This window comes from Accipiter gentilis, chromosome 30 (genome assembly GCF_929443795.1).
Source record: "Accipiter gentilis chromosome 30, bAccGen1.1, whole genome shotgun sequence".
Classification (NCBI taxonomy): Eukaryota; Metazoa; Chordata; class Aves; order Accipitriformes; family Accipitridae; genus Astur; species Astur gentilis.
The window spans coordinates 20,983,063-21,000,175 of record NC_064909.1 but is presented as its reverse complement, the minus strand read 5'-3'; the positions used below and the strand labels follow the sequence as shown (position 1 = coordinate 21,000,175).

At 44.3% G+C, this 17,113-nt stretch overlaps 1 protein-coding gene across 4 annotated transcripts in view; it reads left to right on the top strand.

Annotated features, from left to right (window-relative positions):
- ABHD12 (abhydrolase domain containing 12, lysophospholipase) overlaps positions 1-17,113 on the top strand; it is a 44,903-nt gene extending 27,790 nt beyond the window's left edge. For 3 of the 4 annotated variants that reach the window (XM_049833572.1, XM_049833574.1, XM_049833575.1), the window contains exons 5-13: positions 2,583-2,613; positions 9,029-9,074; positions 10,370-10,499; positions 12,167-12,204; positions 12,397-12,476; positions 13,293-13,375; positions 14,113-14,191; positions 14,489-14,616; positions 15,120-17,113. In XM_049833572.1, the coding sequence (XP_049689529.1) occupies positions 2,583-2,613; positions 9,029-9,074; positions 10,370-10,499; positions 12,167-12,204; positions 12,397-12,476; positions 13,293-13,375; positions 14,113-14,191; positions 14,489-14,616; positions 15,120-15,159 (655 nt within the window). In that variant the 3' untranslated portion in view covers positions 15,160-17,113. The remainder of the gene's footprint in view (positions 1-2,582; positions 2,614-9,028; positions 9,075-10,369; positions 10,500-12,166; positions 12,205-12,396; positions 12,477-13,292; positions 13,376-14,112; positions 14,192-14,488; positions 14,617-15,119) is intronic. The other variant, XM_049833573.1, reaches the window with a different exon arrangement.

The following is a 17,113-nucleotide window of genomic DNA, read 5'->3' as shown; positions in this document are numbered from 1 at the left end:
GGCTCTGAGAAACCTGATCTAGTTGAAGATATCCCTGTTAATTGCAGAGTGGTTGGACTAGATGGCCTTTAAAGGTCCCTTCCAACCCAAACTATTCTATGATTAAAACCAGAATAAAATCTAAAAGCAGTTTGGTGCATCTCCTTTCTTTTAAAAGGAAAGCATGTTTTAAGAAATGATGCCTCTCCATTTATTGAATGTGGGAATAGATTTATTGCAGTTATCAGAGATAGCTGATACTGTAGTTTACCTTGTATCCTCTGCTGGAAGCCAGGAGGCTGTGACACTTCCTAGAACAGGTAGGGAGAAGTATCTTCCTTTCAGTATATGAAATACACTGAGTGTAATAATACTGTCATGGGATAGTATTACTGCTTCTGTATATGTGATTTACATGCATTAAATAAACTTTCCAGTTCCTTTCGTGAGCTTATTTTAGTAGTTAACACATTCTGAGGAAAGAAAATCAGAAGGAAAGAGGTAATGTGCTGGTCTTGTTTCATTGTTGCATATATACAGGACATTTGTTTGGAATAGGAGCATTTCTAAAATTTGTAATTTTATAGTTGACTATGTGTATCAGCTAAAGAAGTAGGTTGCTTCTCTATATTTTGTTGCTGGATGCTAAAAACCATTAGCACAGTGTGAAACTTCCCGAACGTTTCTCAAAATCATGTTCTTACTGCCACATCTCTGCATGCTACAGTGCTTTAGTTCATTTATTAGAACATGGTCTTTTTCCTTACTAATATGCATCTTACAAAGAGTATCAGCCCCTTTCTGAGTTTTGAGTGCCAGTGCATGTTCTTTTGAAGCTGATGTCTGCTTGTAGATACTATGCAAGAGCAGAAACATTGCAGAAATACAAGTTCCATGATGTAAAGCAAAGAAACTCTGTTTTAACTGTGCCAGTAGTGAAGGTTTGCTAGCCTTTACATTGCAAGAACATTGCCCTTTTTCACTTAAATTCTTGTTTTAGCAGTGTTCTTTTGGTACAAGGGCATGATGTGGAAGATGCGTGCTGTGAGCCAGGAAATGCATGAGCAGATGGTTTTTGGAAACTGATCTTGTCTTCTTGTGCTGATGTATTACAAGGTTTAATCAAATTGTTGCATTATTTTTCAAATACTGCTTCACTCGTTTTCTTGCCTTTATTGGGTGTAGCAAATGATACTAACGGAAGCTATTCTGCAGCTTAATGGTGGTAATTTGGGACCAGTATCTCTGTTATGCGCTTATTGATTAGCTTTACTTCTTGGCTCCCCCAAGTGCTGCTGAGATAAAGTACTGAGCTATGGATCGATTACGTATTTCACATTTTGCTTTACTCTGTGTATTGGAGAAGCTGGAGGTGTATTGGCTTTGCCCTTTCAGCTTTAGTATATATTGCTGTATGTTTCTACGCTGCATATTCAGTCTTTTATCAAAGGGCTGTTTTATTGATGCAGGCTGCATTAACCATAAGTAAAAAGGCACTGCCTTAGCTTTTTGGTTTGCCTGAGTGGTCTGGAGCTGAGGCAAAAATTTTATGATTACTTGATCCCCTTAGAAAAAATTCCTCTGTTGTACTTTGAGGAATGATGAAAAGGTACCAATGTGTGCACGGCAAGGGTGACTTTTCAAGCAAGCGTTCTTCTTCTTCAGGCTTGTGTGATTCAAAATGACTTACAAGCAATCCCTTGTGTTTCGCCCTGAGTGTTTTTGGCTGCATTGGGTATTTTGTAGTACATTTGGAGCTGACAGCTTTTGGCTGGCAAGTGCATGTGTTCTTAGAGGGAGGTCTGGAAAGTGGCGTTTTGGTTTAGAGGCCTGCACTGACCTAACCAGTCATAGTGTGAATGTTTTAGTTTTCTTATGAGTGCAGGAGTAAATCTACTCTTGCATCAATACTGGACTAAAGTTTGAGTGTGGATTAGCCATGTCATGTTGTGGATATATATTAAAGCATGTAATGGCACATTCACTCTCCTTTCCATTTTATTGTCTAGATTTCAATTTATGAAAAAAAAATTAAAGCAGATTCTTCCCATGGACTTACTTACAGTGTTCAACTCTGGTTTTCTCTGCTCAGTCTTTTGCACATGTCCTTTCTGTCCCTGTGCTTGGAGCCAGGTGAGAAAATCCAAGGGCCAGCTGCTTGGGTTAATGTGGTGAGTTCTGCTGAGAGCATCACACCTTGGAGAGCAGGGGTTACTGGCTGGGGCAGCAATGGTGGCAGGAGTACAGGGTCTGCAAAGCCAACAGGGACAGGCTGTTTTGGATATATTACACGCTTTGGAAAAGGCAGATAGGAGGGTGGGTTGAAAAGTTCATCTTTACCTGCTTTGAGAAGAGATTTATAGGGAGAATTTGACTTCAAAGCTATGTCCTACACAGCTCAGCAAAGCCTTGCTGTCGTCTTGAAGCCTGTGACAAAGCAGTTACAGTGTTTCTTATGTTTGGCATGTTTGTGTTAAACTGAAAACCTGAGGCAATTGGGAAAGTCTGTTTCTGGAATCTTAAATGTTCACATGTGGTTTTTTTGTTGTTGTTTGTTTGGTGTTTTTTTTTCTCCTCTTCTCTTCATGAACCACTCTTGCCAGAGGAGGGGATCACCGTGTGGAGCTTTACAAGGTAAGTGGCTGCACGTGTTGTCCAAGTAGTTGCGTTAACACATCAGATGTGCACAGTCTTGAGAAGACTGCTCATTACAGCCCACTGCCAACAGGCAGATAGCTTAGGGCCCTTAGTCTCCTCTAGATATGAAGCATGTGTAGGAAAAGGAGTCTGTAAGCAGTGAGCACGCTTCCCCATATTAAAAGATATTTGAAGTCTTTTACTTGCTGTTGTTAACTGTCAGCTCCAACTGAGCTAACCAGAGTGTTTGCCAGGAACACTTTCACAACACAGTTTATCGGAAAAAAATTAAGGTTTTATTTAATCACAGCTGTAATTTCACTGATTATACTAGTATACTAATTCAAGGTACCATTTAAGAGTATTCTTTCATATGTTACCAGTCTCTATATACTCACCATCATAGAACAGAATATTTTCAGTTGTAAGGGATCCACAATGATCATCTAGTCCAACTGCCTGACCACTTCAGGGCTGACCAGAAGTTAAGCATGTTAAGGGCATTGTCCAAATGCCTCTTAAACACTGACAGGCTTGGGGCATCAACCACCTTTCTAGGAAGCCTGTTACAGTGTTTGACCACCATCTTGGTAAAGAAATGCTTCCTAATGTCCAGTCTAAACCTCCCCTGGCGCAGCTTTGAATATATATATATATATATATGTGGATTGAGGCCAGCTCGGATTCCTCGCACTCTTCAAACTTTTGAAGGTGACATTTGGCCTTTTAAATGCCAAAATGTTGGGCTGAGCCACTATAAACCTCCTCCTTGGTCTGTTAGTTGGCCAGCGTGACAAAGCTAGTACTTGCCTATTCACAGAACAATTTGTTGCAATCAAACACTTTCAAGGTTGCCAGTGCGGGGGTTACTTCATCACTTGGCAGGCAGGCAGGTTCAGCCTGGGTTTCCCCCTTTCCCATGGCACAGCTCATTCGTATGAGTGGTACCATCTCAAGTGCTGAAGATTTTGTACAAAACCCAATGAATTTTCCAGATGTAGCACCATGGTACGTTACATGAGAACAGGCAACTTCAGCTGCTTTGGGTCTTTTGCCTCATGACTTTTGCTGTCGTTTATTTTATTAAACTCTCTCTTGGCTGAAATTCTTACACACAATTTCTTGATCTCATCATGTGTTTCTAAGAGAGCCATAATTATTTTTGCTGGCTCATTTCAGAGGGGTCTGAGTCTGTGTTTTTTCCTATGGATTTAGCTGTCATTCCTTTGGCTTTATAATTTGTGTCAGTGTTGGCACTCATAAAGCTTTATTGCAATGCAGCTTCTTATGCAAGATCCCCTGCTGCAAAGTCTTTTTAATTCAGATTGCTTAGAAAATGCTGTTTGGCAACCCCGAGAAGGCAGGTGATATTTCTTTTCCTTCAAGAAAAAAGGATGAGCTAAGTTGCAGAAAGTTGGTTGAGGAGGCTGTTGTGTATGGTGGTCTGTTTGATCATTTTTCTGGGAACCAGCCTATGCTGCAGTTAATTTTGTGCTGGCCAAGACAGGCAGAGGAATTGTTTTGGATTTTGACTGAGCAAGAGTAGCAGTGCTTCAGAATACTCAAAGGCTCTGCATGTCTCTGTGTGTTTCTGTGTGTGTACACGTATAGAGAACAGAGTTTATCAAACCCCAAGGTTTCTCTTCCTGTGTCTGGTAATCTTTTGCTTCTGAGAACATAGACAACTTGCTTAGTTTCTTTTTCAGTCAGTTACTCGTATGTGAACATACACACCGGCTTCCCAGAACTATGCCAGAAACTCTGGGTTTGTGCTTATTCCAGCAGAATGAAACAGGCTGGATTGCTGTCCTCTTTGCTGGTGCTGGTAGTAGCCTGGAAGCAGCAGGGAAAACCCTCTAGAAGAGGTTCAGAAGGGAAATAATAACTATAAGAGGTCTCTGTCCTTTCTTTCCAAGTGGTTGATTCATGTGAGCATCTTTTTTCAGCAGAAACAGCACTGAAAATTTGGACTGTCAGTGCTGCACAGTCTGTGAGCAGCAGCTGTCCAAAATAATTATTTTCCAAGTCAATGTGTCTTTGAAGACAGTAACCAGGAGCAGGAACCATGAGGAAGCCATCAGGAGGAACAGCAGTAGAGCAGTAACCAGATACAAACTCGCTTTGAGGGGCATACTTTCGTCTAGCCTGGACAAGTGTCCAGTTATTCTTTGCTCAAGCCTGGTTTTCAGATATCACGGTTACCAATGTATTCAGGGTCACTGTGTTATTCACGTTATTCAGATTAACCATGCTTGAATAATGCAACTCAAAACCTTTTAAAAACTGAAAAGAATCCTGTTCTCTTAGCTACCTTGACTGTCAGTGACAGCCTGCCACAAGCTGCTTCTGCAATTCATACTTGTACATTGAGGCTTTGGCAGTGAAGCTTTTAGCTGTTATTACACTGATGTGCTAGGATAGCAGAGAGCTGATGCAGAGGGATTTTTGCCCATTGCATGAGGTTACCCAACTTTGTAGCAGCACATGAAACAATACGGTATTGTTATAGGGGCATAAGTAATTACTATAAATAAAAAATTTGGCATTGTTACACTAAACATCCTCTTAAGGGTCAGAGGAAATGCCTTGTTATCTGCAAAGCCAATTGAAATCTTACCGGCTTCATCTGAGACTTCTGAACTAATTCTAAGGGGAAAAACAAGAAAGAAAAATACTCTTTAAAAAAGACTAAAACAGAGGGGGCTGTTAGTGCAGGGCATGGGCTTGCAGGAAGATAGAGAGAGGGGGGAAAAGTGAATATTCAGGTGGAAAAAGGCAGAGCTCCCGTGGGAACAGTGGCCTGGGGTGAACAGCAGTGCTTCCCTGCTGCAGGGGCTGAGCTCCCACAGTGAGGCGGGTACCAGCCCTAACAGCATAGGTACAAAATATACATGGGTATAAGCATAAAAGAAAACTAGGGTGGAGACCAAAAAGAAAAAAATGTTTCAATTGAGAACATTATCAGTTAATTATTTATCAGTAACTAAGCAGACAGAAGTTGAAGGAATAGCTGAATAATAAAGTCTCTAGTGGAACTGTGATACAGTTGGCTTTGAAAATGAAACATTGGTCCTGTGTGCGTAATTGCAATGGATGTGTTAAACTCTGTATTTTTTAAGAAGAAATAGAGGATGGTAAAAATCTGGTTTTAAATGTAACAGCTGCTAATTAAAAAAAAAGTGCATCCATTTGTTACTGAGAAGAGATGCCACAAATGCAGCCAATACATAACAAATGTATAGAACATAGGTATACTGTCAACAGGTTAAATAATTTTTAATGGCCTGGAAAAGGCTAGATTGTATGTGATATCTTAGCAGTAAAATCACATTATAAAGCTGAAAACCAAACTTTGCAAGAAGGAACTTTGTGTTCTGCAAGTCCGGTAAGGGCATCCAGTATGTAAGTGAAAAATGGTATACAGTGATTCTGATGGAAATGGAATCACAGCTGTCCTGCAGCACCTAATTTGTTAATTAATATATTACCTGATTATTCTGCTAATGTTATGTAGGTTGCAGTGGTATTTGGTACTGTGGTGGTGTATATACATCACCACATCTCCCTGTGATTTTGACATAGTTATTTGCAAGAGGATGCTGAAGAAACAGTAACTTGTGAGTGCAGACCCCAGAGTGGAACAACTGGATATTTAATATCTCTGCTGTAAAGGGCCTTTGCCCTGAAAGTGCACACAGTATGGATCTTGTCACCTCCAAGGGAACCCCTTTGAAGGATTTAGAGCCAAAGAAAGATAAATAGGAATTGCTTGAAGAGACCTGAATAGCAAAAAACAAAGGAGCTTCAAGTGACTTTGAGGATGTTGCAGTCGCATCTGCTAATATAAATTCCAAATAACTGTTAGTGGGAAATGGCATTAAAAGAGGGGTAGTGCAGTAGCATAACCCCATGGCTAGTGCCAAGAAATGGCACAACCAAGTGCAGTAAGGGGAGCATGACGTAAGATGTTAGTCTCGGACGGGGTGCCAGCAAGTATCAGGGCAAACTGCATGATATGTATGTGAGGTTACTGGCTTTCCCTCTTCAGACGACCATTTAGATCCTAGTGGGACAATGGAAATGCTCTCTCCGTTTCCAATCAGGTGCCAGTTGTCTGTGTAAGCTCCAGTTGTAACTTCTATGCATACTTTGTGCTCCCAAATTGTTGTAAATTGTCTAATTGTTTATAACTCTACATGATATCTGTATATGTAACTTGTTAAGGTTAAAGTTGTACTATTCTTTAGAAGTAATGCTCAGCTTACAGGTGTCATTCCAGTTGTAAGCTGCGATAGTCCCAGTACCACTAGGTGTGTTATTTAAAAAACTGCAACAAATGCTAACCCAGCCATTAACACTGGAAGTCCAGCTTGTGGTGCAGTGAGCCCTGAAGGTACCAAATGTTGCACACCAAGCAAATATCTGATCTGCCACAGTGCTGAGAATGAGTAGAACCCTCTGAGAATGGTGTCCTACCACTACAGGAGTTTTGAACTTGGCTTTGCATCCTGTAGTTGTCATCTTAATAGCAATTTTATTCATTGTGCAAGCTGCATTGGCTATAAAATCGAACACTCAGCAACACAGTAATGGCAGCACATTGCAATGAAGAGCTACATACGCATTGCCCTCAGACCTGTGCAGGCTATCATGAAGCAAGCTGAAAAGGTAGACACCTCCAGCAAAATCCATTGCTTGGTCCTGGTGAGCAGCCTTGAGCCACAGGAGGGTTTACAATATCCTTGCTGGCCTCGTGAGCAATAGCCTGCAGTTGACAGACTGTCGAAAAGGGAAATTGTAGCCCTGTAACTCAGTGCATATAGCATTGCCACTGCTAGTAACACAGATGAGGTTTGTGAGGCTTCTTCTGACCTTGCTTTGGAGCTCCCTGGAGCACTGTTTTGAGCTTGTTTAGCCATAAAAGCAATTGTCTAACAGCCAGGTTGCCACTGGCTAGCTGGTTTTACTTTTGCTGAGCTTTGTGTAATGACATGGCATAGCCATAACTGTAATACAAATAGTAGCAATTCTCATGCAGATAGTGTTACAGAGAAAATCACTCTAACGTTTTTATGTACAAGTTACAGATACAGTTACTCTGTGTCAAATGAAACACCGATGACACCCAGGGTAGTGGTACAGTGTAGAGGAGTGCAGGCCTGGTATGACAGCAGAGACCTCGGAGATGGGGACACAGGGAGCATTGCAGAGGAGCGCAGGTATGAGCGTGCATGGAACGGGGCACAGGCTGAGACCCCTGGGCTGTGCACAGTCTGCCAGTGGTCAGCTAAAGAGATGCAGACCTGGGAGCTGGACAAAAATGAGTTTAGAAGTGACAAAGAGAATGTGTCCAATGTATGTTGACCGTGCCCCATAAAGTAATTTGGGATGTAACATGGAATCACAGGCCAGTGAGGAGAAGGAAACATCCAGTGTATGACCAAAATGTATGAAAATTAGCTCTGGATGGATCCTAGAGGGAAGTGGGAGAAACAATCACCATCATAGTCCTCCCAGCAAAGGAGTTGAGTTGCCAACTTACCTGAGTGCCCTTCTTTTCTATGTTGTCCTCTTTTTCTCTTTTTTTCTGTACTAATGAGATCTGACCTAGTAACAGTAATTGTTTAGGCTGTTAAGATTTCAGTTACACTGGAAATGGTGTTGGTTTTACATATGAGATTATTTCCTTTTGTCCATTAGAAGGCTTAGAGTATAGTGTAATACTAAGATTGCTTTTTTTTATCATGTATCATAATAGCCACGAGAGCAACAACATTTTAATCTTTTTTTGACTTCTTGTTGATTTTTATCTACCACCGAGCTGTTAGGTTCTTACCGAGCAATGGTAGCGTGGAATTTTTTACCAAGGCACTTTTTCCAAGCCAGTTGATCTAACATTCAGCATTTTTACATGCTTTTAACAGATTTTGTTAGGATTACCATTGGCTGTAACATAAATCTTCATGATAGAGCAATTGCACGTTTTGGATGTATACATTTAAGCCTTCTGAAACCTGAAACGGGCTCCTATATGTTATGCTAACACTTATGCCAATTTGAATAATATAAATGAAGCAGTTGTACGGTTTCACTGGAAAACCTGAAAGCGTTTGTAGGGGAAGCAGTCGTAAGATATTTGTGGATCTTAAGGGCAAAGCTTTTAAAGGGAGAATCATCATCTAATATAATCTGATATGAGGTCCAGGAAACAAATGGAGTAAAACCAGCAGGCTGAGATGATTTTTTTTTTTAAAAGCTCTGTGCCTGCTACACCAAAAAGCTCTAAGTTGTCGCTTTACCATATCAGGCTGATAATGTTATAAATTAGATCCCTGCATCTTGGTCTGAGGCAAGAGCACGGCTGCTGTGCAAGTCTCTGTGATGGGTTTCTGCATGTTTCTCTGCCCTGCAGGTTCTCAGCTCCCTTGGGTACCACGTGGTCACGTTTGATTATCGAGGTATGTGGGCTTATTTTATTATGAAACACTTTTAGATGCCTCTCTCTGTAGAAGCAACAAAGGAGTTGCTCTTTTTTTTGGATCTCGGGGAGCTGTTGTTTTATAAATGCTTGCTGCCAGCTAATTAGATGTGGTTATTGCTGCTTTTTTTCCTCATGGATATCGAAAGAACTTCGGGAAATTTCTTTCCAGTGCCTTCCTGTGTAGCACTGCTTCCTGATGTCCAGATAAGTGGACTCTGGCTCCTCTCTGTCCTCATGCACAGGACTCATCGATTTGGGAGCTAAGGAGCAGAGGGTGACCCAGGCACATACATTGTCACAGCATCCAGTTCGGGCATCCTCTAGGTGCACATCTGGAAACTAGTAAGCTTGCCTAGATGTAGTCTTTTGGATATGATCTAATTGACTTTCCTGAGGTCACACAAGGAACTGAACTCCTACTTCTTTTTAAAAGCTGATAGGTGAGATAAGATATAGAGTAAATGATTTGCTCACAAATGGCAACATCCTCAGCAAAAGCCATGACCATTTTGCAACTCTGTGCCCCCAGCAGTCAAACATCTGCTCTTTTTTCCCCTTCTTAGTATTTAAGCCATGGCTGCAGTATAATGCCACTGGAGATACAGGAAAGAAATTAATCCGTTGCATTTTTATCAAGAAGACATCTGGGAGAGGTTTATTTGCAGGAGCTTGCCCTGTTTTTCAGTCCTGCTGGCAGCTGCTTCTGTGGCTGCCTATTAGGTATAAGAAGGGATGTGGGATGCTTGCTGCTTAGCATAAGATGTGTAGACATGCTGCAATAGTGACAGAGCCAAAACAATCAGGAGGGTGGAAAATTGCTTGAGGGCATTGATCGAACAGCACGGACAAACTGATTTTGCAACAGCTTGGTGAAATATGCTTTGGTTTTGACCCTAAGCATCCAGTTCTTATGCTGTTAGAGACTCCCCTTACACGTTGGTTACATGCATGCAAAAGCAGCTAAGGTTTGGGAGCTGAGCTGTTGCAGATGGGTAGGTGCAAGAACACGGTGTGGCAGTGTTTGAGATCCAGCTCTTGTTTCTGTTGTTGACTAAATCCACAAAAAATCCTCAGCAGCCAGCAGTTACCTTGTTTAAATGATTGCAGATTATTTGGGGCTTCCAGCCCTGAACTGTAAAGGTGCACGAAGAAATAAACAGAAAACGTCCATGTCCCAGGTCCTTTTGCAGTTGCAGATGGGCTGTGTAGGAAGAGCTGGCTGGCTTTGCTGACCATTTTGTACGGTTCTCAGAAGGACTATTTGTGTTTCAGGCTGGGGTGATTCAATAGGCAGCCCGTCAGAGAGGGGAATGACCTATGACGCCCTTCATGTCTTCGACTGGATAAAAGCAAGAAGCGGAGACAACCCTGTCTATATATGGGGTCACTCCTTGGGCACGGGGTAAGCATCTGATCTCAGTGGGACTTACCAGCTTCTGAAAAACATTAAACACTGACCTTGGATGAAGGTGCTGTTTGCCATAATCCCCAGGCTGGCTTGGCTTGGAGTCTGTGGCATAATTGCTGCAGAGTAGCTTCCCCTTTGCACTCTACAGAGTGAGAGGGCTACAGTGAATGACTATGCAGGAATTGATCTTGAGCCTTCATAGCCCAGAGGGTTACACTGGAAAAGACATTTAGAATAATATAATGCAGACTGACCAAGGGGAGAGAAGGTGGGACTGAACTGATCTCTTCCTGTGGTGAACCTGTGTCTATATGTCCTTCAGAGCAGAACATCAGGCTTCTCTGATAGTCTGAGTATCTCAGACCAGCCGCGTGTGGGCGTGACTTGCCCTTACAAAACGTTTTCCTCCTGTCCTGGCAAAGATGCTGTGTGTAATCAGTACTCATACAGATGCCTGCATGACTACACTGCTGGCCATGTGTGACATTTATGTGGTCATGCCAGACACAGGGAAGTTCAAAGTGTCAAGTGCTTTTGCCTGCATGTTCTTAACTTTCCTTTCCTGCTTTCTCCCTTTCCACTGCTGTCTGGAGGTGGGTCATGTTCAAGCAGCACGTGCTCTTACCCCCTTGATTTACAGAGGAGCAGAGGGCAAACACAAGAGTTACTTTTGAGTTGAGCTGTGTGCAAATTAAACTGTTTGAGACCACAACAGCTTGCCTTGCTGTCCAACAAATGTGTTGCTGGAACAGGGAGGTATTTCAGGATAGTGCCACTTCATCTGTGATACTAAACATCCTGCTTTGTTTGAGAGAAGGTAAAGGCTTTTTCTTTGATTCTTCCTCTAAATTTTTGACATGTTCAGGATCCCTTTCTGGGTCAGAGCATGTTCGTGACATTCCCCAATGCACTGCAATTCAAGTGGCCTGGGACTGTGGTCCCCAGCTGAGTTCCCTGGTGACCATAGCCAGCCTGGAGTTTGAGGTTTTTTAAATATGCTGTGCTTGGAGGATTCATCAGCTTTGGAAATATCCCTTAGGGAGGGATATTCCCTTCAGAAATATCCCTGATGTTCTGCTCTGAAGGACATACAGACACAGGTTCACCACAGGAAGAGATCAGTGCAGTCCCACTTTCTCTCCCCTTGGTCAGTCTGCATTATATTATTCTAAATAATATCCCATTAGGGAGATGCATGGGGGAGACCTTGCTGCTTTCTGACCCAGCTATGGAAACTCCTTGCAGTGTCACCCTGGGACCCTGTGCTCCAGCTGCCTGGAACACAGCACCTTTCTGCCCATACCCTCGCATTCCCCTCTTTCTTGCTCAGCCCTTGTGGTCTGGGGGTAAGAGGCTATGTCACACAGCTGCAGATATGCTGGGAGCCTGAGAGCCACCTTAAAGGAGGACTTTCCAAGTGGCTACATGATGTGCTGCTTCCTTGGCCTTGTTCACTTACCTAAATGCAGGCACCTGATGCCATTTAAGACAGTTGGGTATGGGAGACCCAAGTCATTGTGGGCTGGCTGCCCAGACCTCAGACAGTGTGAGGCATTGATGTTACGGCAGTTGAGTTGTACCTCTACCACCTACTACCACTAGAGCCTGGTGCTTTGCAGAGGGCCTGTGCCAGATTAAATGATGACTGTCCTTCTTTCCAGGGTCGCAACAAATCTAGTGAGGCGCCTTTGTGAGAGAGGTAAGTCTGGTGGGTAGAAGTTCTTCCCACCCAGCCCGGGTCCTGCTGGCATACCAGATTTCCGCATATGTTTGGGGTTGTGACAAAGCTGTCCTTGGCGCACCGTGGTGGCATCTGCTCTCATAAGGCAGACCCTGACCTTGCTGGCTGTCTGCACCCCTGCATTTCATCACATTGCCTTTGGCTTTTCAGAAACGCCTCCAGATGCCCTGATACTGGAATCTCCATTCACCAACATACGGGAGGAGGCACGAAGTCACCCCTTTTCTGTGGCAAGTACACAGTGGCTCTCACACTAGTGGCATGTAATTGTATGCTTAGAAATTAACCTTCAGAAGTGATGTAGCTGAGCTAACTGCATGACTTGTGGGGCAGCAGTGATATTTATAAGTGTCAGGTGTAGAGAGCTGCACTTAAGGCAGCTCCTGGGAACAGTAGTACAATAAGCAGTACCAGAGCCATGTGTGGAGCCTGTTTAAAGAAAACAGAAACCAGGATCAGAAAGGGCAGTAAATGTAAGGAGGGGAAGATAGACTCTGCTCTCAGCAGTGCACAGCCCGTTCTTCTTGTGTTGTAGTTTCTCTGTTGCAGGAGGCTATTTTGTGGGCTGTGAGCAAAGCGATAGCAAAGCTGAGCTTCTCTTGGTCACTACCCTGTCCACGTGGCCCCTTTGTGCTTGTGTTGTTTCTCTGGTGAGTTCACTCTGATGTGTCCATCTCTTCCATCCGGCATGGCTGCAAGTTGGCTCTGAACTGAGCAGACACCCAGACCGGGTGTTGGATGCGGCCGGGCTGGTGAGGTGCCCTGGGGTACAGCTCTCTTCCAGGAAGACTGTTGGCCAGCAGCAGCATGATACTTGGAGACCTTGACCATGCAAGCACCCAGAGACCCTGCCTCTGAGCAGGCTGATAACACAGGCCTGAAACAGGAGTGGAAAAATAATGCTGATGGAAACATGGACCACCTCGCTGCAGAGGGCGCAGCCAGCAGCCAAGGGGTGTTACTGAGATGGCAGTGGCCTGCCCCATTCTGCTGTTTGTATAACTGTCCTGCTGGTGCCTGCCACTAACACAAATTTTTCCTCTCAGATATACAGATACTTCCCTGGGTTTGACTGGTTCTTCCTTGACCCCATCACGACAAGTGGAATTAAATTTGCAAACGATGAAAAGTGAGTTCCCTCTTTGCTGGGGTTTCAGCTGTGGCTGCAGTCAGCCATGGCAAGCATCAAGGAGGATAGACATCAAGACTGCACTCTCTGCTTTTTTTTCTCTCTATTTTTTTTTTCCCCTGAAGCATTATACTTGCTGAAGGGATTTCAGTTACTCTCACAGCCCTGAGTGCAACACAGCTTTGCAGAGTAGAACTCTTCTTTTCAAATTGTTCTTAATAAGGACAGATGCAACAGAGAGCACAGAGACTACTCAGGGATATGCTAATTTGGTCCATGCGATTTATGCTTTTCAAGTGTATGTTACACATTAAACAGTAGCATTGGGACACTGAAAGTCTGGGAGGATTTCCCTGCTGTGCATTTGCATAAGCCACCCTGCATGTAATAACATTGTCTCTTTTCACTAAGCCTTTCATTCAAGAGCCTGAGTATTTTTGAATTTGTTTTCCAGGACTGGAACCAAACCAGACCTGGGGGGATGATGCTTTGCGGTGGGGTGAGCCACTTTTCTCAGGTCTAAGCAGTAAATAGCTTTACAAGGGTGCCTTTCACTAGTAAATTTTCTATAGATCAAATGAATGGTGCCCAGATAATAGTGTTTTCAAGAGTCGAACTGCAGTCAGTGACCCACAGGACATGTTTGTCATTGAGTTTCCTTGAAAATCCAAGTGTGTTGGTGTTAGAGATGATGGGGATTGCTCTGAGCCTTTGTGACATTGTTGTGTCTTTTACAGTGTGAAATACATTTCCTGCTCCCTGCTAATCCTTCATGCTGAGGATGACCCAGTGGTACCGTTTCATCTGGGAAAGAAGGTACATGTGTTGCTCTGCAAACTGATGTGGTGGGAGGAACTGGTGTGGCTAGAACCACATCCCAGCCTGGCAAAAAGTCAGCAATAGGAAGGTGTATGTAGAAATGCATAGCCTGAAGGTACTACAAATTCTGTGGTGTTGGAGGTGGCAAATCAATAGTGAAAGGGAGCTGGAGCTAGAGCTAGCAAAGCTGGTCAAGCCAGGGCCCATAACCCACCCTTGAGAGGGGTGCTGGCTTGGTAGGGGTAGCTGGTCTGGAGTGACATGTGTCCCTCACCTGCTTCTCCTTGGACTCAGCTTTACAACATTGCTGCAACATCGCGGAGTTTCCGAGACTACAAGGTGCAGTTTGTTCCGTTCCACACAGACCTTGGCTACCGGCACAAGTACATCTACAGGAGTCCAGAGCTACCTCGAATACTGCGGTAACAGCCCAGCTAACCGGGGTCTCTTCTGGCTTGGGGGGTATGGAGCTGGGGCTTGGGGCTTTGGGGCACAGTGACAAGAACCCAGGAGCAAGAGAGATGTGTAACAGGCACCTGTATTGGGCAGCTCTTCTGAAAACCCCTTTGGTCTTCAGAGCGGGTGGGATACTGGGGCTGGCTTAGCACAAAGTCAGAGCTCTCCAGCTCCCTGCAAAGCAGGTTTTGGGAAGAGGAGCCACAGAAAGCTGGGAGTGTTTCTCCTCTCTGGCTCATCTCTGCTGTGAGCTGGATGCTCTGGAGGAGTTGTTTGTGAAGCAGCTACTTCTCCTTGCCTCTTCTAGTGGGAGCCACTGATGGGTGAGAGCAAAGCTCAGTGCTGTTCACTGTAGCTGCAAGCGCTTGAGCCCTAGTATTTGCCAGGGGAATGGGAAGACCTGCAGGCTGCAGCGTGCATCAGAATGTAGGAGAGCTGAGTGTCACTCCTGTGTCCTTTCATTTCCTAGGGAATTCCTGGGAAAATCTGAACATGAGCATCATCACTGAAGACTGGCTGCTTGGCAGCACAGAGGTTTTCCTTTCTTTCCTTCCTCTCTCTCCTTTTCGTCCCTGCTCCCTGTGGGTCAATCTGCCATTCTTCCATCCCTGGCACTAGAGGAGGTCAGGGATTCCCACTCCGGTCCTGATGTGTACCCTTGGCAACTCCAGCTCCTGGCATCAGCATCTGCGATGGTAGAAGAAAGAAGTTGGTGGCTTCTTTTTTGACATGGATGGAGGGGTGATAACAGCCCAGGAGCCAGTACCAAACCGTGAAAAATGTAAGCACAACAAAGCCTGGCCAATCCAGCGTGGTACCACTGAGGACAGACATTCCTAGGACACGTGTGTCATGACCAAGGGTGTTTCTTTCACTTTTAAACACTGCTGCTGTTTTTGGATCACATAGAGACTCATTTGTAGGCGAATGGCTTTTGCCGTGTCTCCATACCACAGTTGTCGTGCTTGAGTTTGAGGTGTTCTCTTTCTAGGAAATACATGTTTTGCCTTTCCTTTTCGCTAAGCGGCTGTAATTACAAACACACAGAAGGTCCAGGTGGTGAGAGATATTTTTATTTAGCTCTTCAGTCACAATGTGTTGCAAGTGTTGGGCTAATTGCACACATTTGGAAATAAAATGAAAGGTTTTTTGTTCTTCTTTTTCAAACATCTATTTAATGGAAAAGGTCAGTGCCCTTTTATCTTTTCTGTACCCTTTTCCTTCTCAACATCATTTCTGCTCCCATACCTGCTATCCTCTGTGGAGCTCCTCCCCTTCACATGCACTTCCTATTAGGACTGAAGTGACTTATGTAGATAAATTGCAAACTTGGGAGTTTAAGCTGGAAACTGTGAGATTACTTTCTGGCTTGACCTCCCCCTTCCATGAACAATGTGGGCCCAGGATGTGGGAATGGATGTCTTCCATTCTCCCTGTACACACCCAGACAGACATGTGCTTCCTTTGGGTGGGAAGGGCAGGGTTTTTTTCCTCAACTACCTTTTAACTCCTTAGGTCAGGTTTTCCTGTTCCTGGTGGCTACACTGTTCCTCTGTCGTTAAAGCAGGCAGTGGTATGCAGTTCTTGATGCAAAAATAACAGTCTGGGGTGTCCCTCCCCATCTCTCCTTCCACTTCCCTTCTGGGCTTCCCAGGCACTTCCAGTAGCACTTCTCAGCCCATGTCACAGCCATGGTTGGAGCATGTTGTCCAGGAGGCAGAAGTGGGAATGATCCTCTCCTGTGGGGAGAGGTTCTGGGGATGCCCTTGCCCTGCCTGGGGCTAGAACAGGGGCTGGTTTATGCCACCGATGAGCTCTGCGCTGAGACAGAAGAGGGTCATGTGCTGACTCTGTAGTGTCTGGCTGGGGACCTGGCCCTGCCCCCATCAATCTATATAGAGAATACCAGGTGCTGTAGGTTTAGTCACTAGTGCTCAGAGTGAATTGTGCTGCCTGAAGGGTCTGTTCAGGGGTGTACAGCGTAGTATAAACTGCTCAGCATGCATCCAAGTTATATCTGCAGGCTCATACTAGTTGCAAAGCAGACAGTAGCTTGTTCCTGTACTGAGATTCTTCTGCCGTAGCGTGGTTGTCCCTGAGGTTTCTGACCCATGATACTCATAAGCTAACTGTGCCACTTAAATTATGTTTGATGCACTTGTATTTATTGCACTGACAGAAGAGAAACACTTACTTGGCTCTGGAGAGTGATGTGCACATTCCAGCTAACGCTGCTGGCAGCTGGCTTGGGGCAAAGCACAGCCTGAGCCAGAGGCTGGCTGGCTGCCTTCCTCCTGTGTGACAGAGCTGAGGGTCCAGCATGTGAACTGCTGGTGTTGGTGATCCCAGCACCATCATTCCTGTTAGTAGGCCAGTGATATGCTTGGAAATTTAAACTGAAATGTTTATCTAAAAGTGGTGTAGTTTTAATAAAGGCATTGACTGCTGATCACTTCAGCTTCA